The sequence below is a fragment of the Scyliorhinus canicula genome, chromosome 19, assembly GCF_902713615.1.
Source record: "Scyliorhinus canicula chromosome 19, sScyCan1.1, whole genome shotgun sequence".
In the NCBI taxonomy this organism is placed as follows: domain Eukaryota; kingdom Metazoa; phylum Chordata; class Chondrichthyes; order Carcharhiniformes; family Scyliorhinidae; genus Scyliorhinus; species Scyliorhinus canicula.
The window spans coordinates 95,192,967-95,194,397 of NC_052164.1; the positions used below are offsets into that span (position 1 = coordinate 95,192,967).

The window sequence follows — 1,431 nt, forward strand, 5'->3', positions numbered from 1 at the left end:
TTTGTCAATAATATCTTTAATTTGTTTGTTACAGACAAAACCTTAAAATCTGAAATATTTGTCATGTCATCCTTTCACTTATCAACTTGAAGTTGAAATTTCTTCTTAAAAGTCAATGATCTCTATGAATATTGTAACACTACGGATGAAATAATTTCTGGAGAGAGTGTTGATGCCCCCAGTTAAGCACCACTCTTCATTGCCCCTGTACCAAAGAGTTGGGATGACAAAGAGGCAGTTGGCAAATAATTACTCACAATACACATTTAAGAATTATAGATACCAATTGGCTTTGATGGATAACGGTGGGTGTAGGCCTGATGCCTACAGGCCTGCGGCCTACAGGCCTGAGGCCTACAGTCCTGAGGCCCACAGGCCTGAGGCCTACAGGCCTGAGGCCTACAGTCCTGACGCCTACAGTCCTGAGACCTACAGGCCTGAGGCCTACAGTCCTGAGGCCTACAGTACTGAGGCCCACAGTCCTGAGGCCCACAGTCCTGAGGCCTACAGTCCTGAGGCCTACAGGACTGAGGCCTACAGTCCTGACGCCTACAGTCCTGAGGTCTACAGTCCTGACGCTTACAGTCCTGAGGCCTACAGTCCTGAAACCTACAGTCCTGAGGCCTGCAGGCCTGCGGCCTACAGTCCTGAGGCCCACAGTCCTGAGGCCCACAGGCCTGAGGCCTACAGGCCTGAGGCCTACAGTCCAGATGCCTACAGTCCTGAGGCCTACAGGCCTGAGGCCTACAGTCCTGACGCCTACAGTCCTGAGGCTTAGGCCTGAGGCCTACAGTCCTGAGGCCCACAGTCCTGAGGCCTACAGGCCTGAGGCCTACAGTCCTGAGGCCTACAGTCCTGAGGCCCACAGTCCTGAGGCCTACAGTACTGAGGCCCACAGTACTGAGGCCCACAGTCCTGAGGCCCACAGTCCTGAGGCCTACAGGCCTGAGGCCTACAGGCCTGCGGCCTACAGTCCTGAGGCCCACAGTCCTGAGGCCCACAGGCCTGAGGCCTACAGGCCTGAGGCCCACAGGCCTGAGGCCTACAGGCCTGAGGCCTACAGTCCTGACGCCTACAGTCCTGAGGCCTATAGGCCTGAGGCCTACAGTCCTGACGCCTACAGTCCTGAGGCCTACCCCTCATTGGATTTGCCACTCAGCGTTATGATGGTTGTGAGCTGAGCACCCACACACCTGCAGAGGTAACTCACCAGTTCATGGCAAGTTGGACCAGCAACTCCCAAAGGCAACTACCCCCAGAAAGGAACAGGGAAGACAAGAGCAGGGATGATGGGGGGGGGGGGGGGGGGGGGGGGGGTAGCTGGTGTAGTACCATCTGACTGCAACCCACAATGGTACTGAAGAACCAGGAGGACTCCTCCTGCTTCTCGCAGCTCCGCATGAAGATGAATTCTTAAATTTAAATGTAATT

General features: G+C 54.6%; 1 protein-coding gene across 1 annotated transcript; it reads left to right on the forward strand.

Moving 5' to 3' along the window:
- The first annotated feature begins 223 nt into the window (after positions 1 to 223).
- On the forward strand, positions 224 to 778 carry LOC119954029 (repetitive proline-rich cell wall protein 1-like). Its single transcript, XM_038778803.1, has one exon. It carries the CDS (start codon positions 224 to 226, stop codon positions 776 to 778), a length of 555 nt encoding a protein of 184 aa, XP_038634731.1.
- The last annotated feature ends 653 nt before the right edge of the window (positions 779 to 1,431 follow it).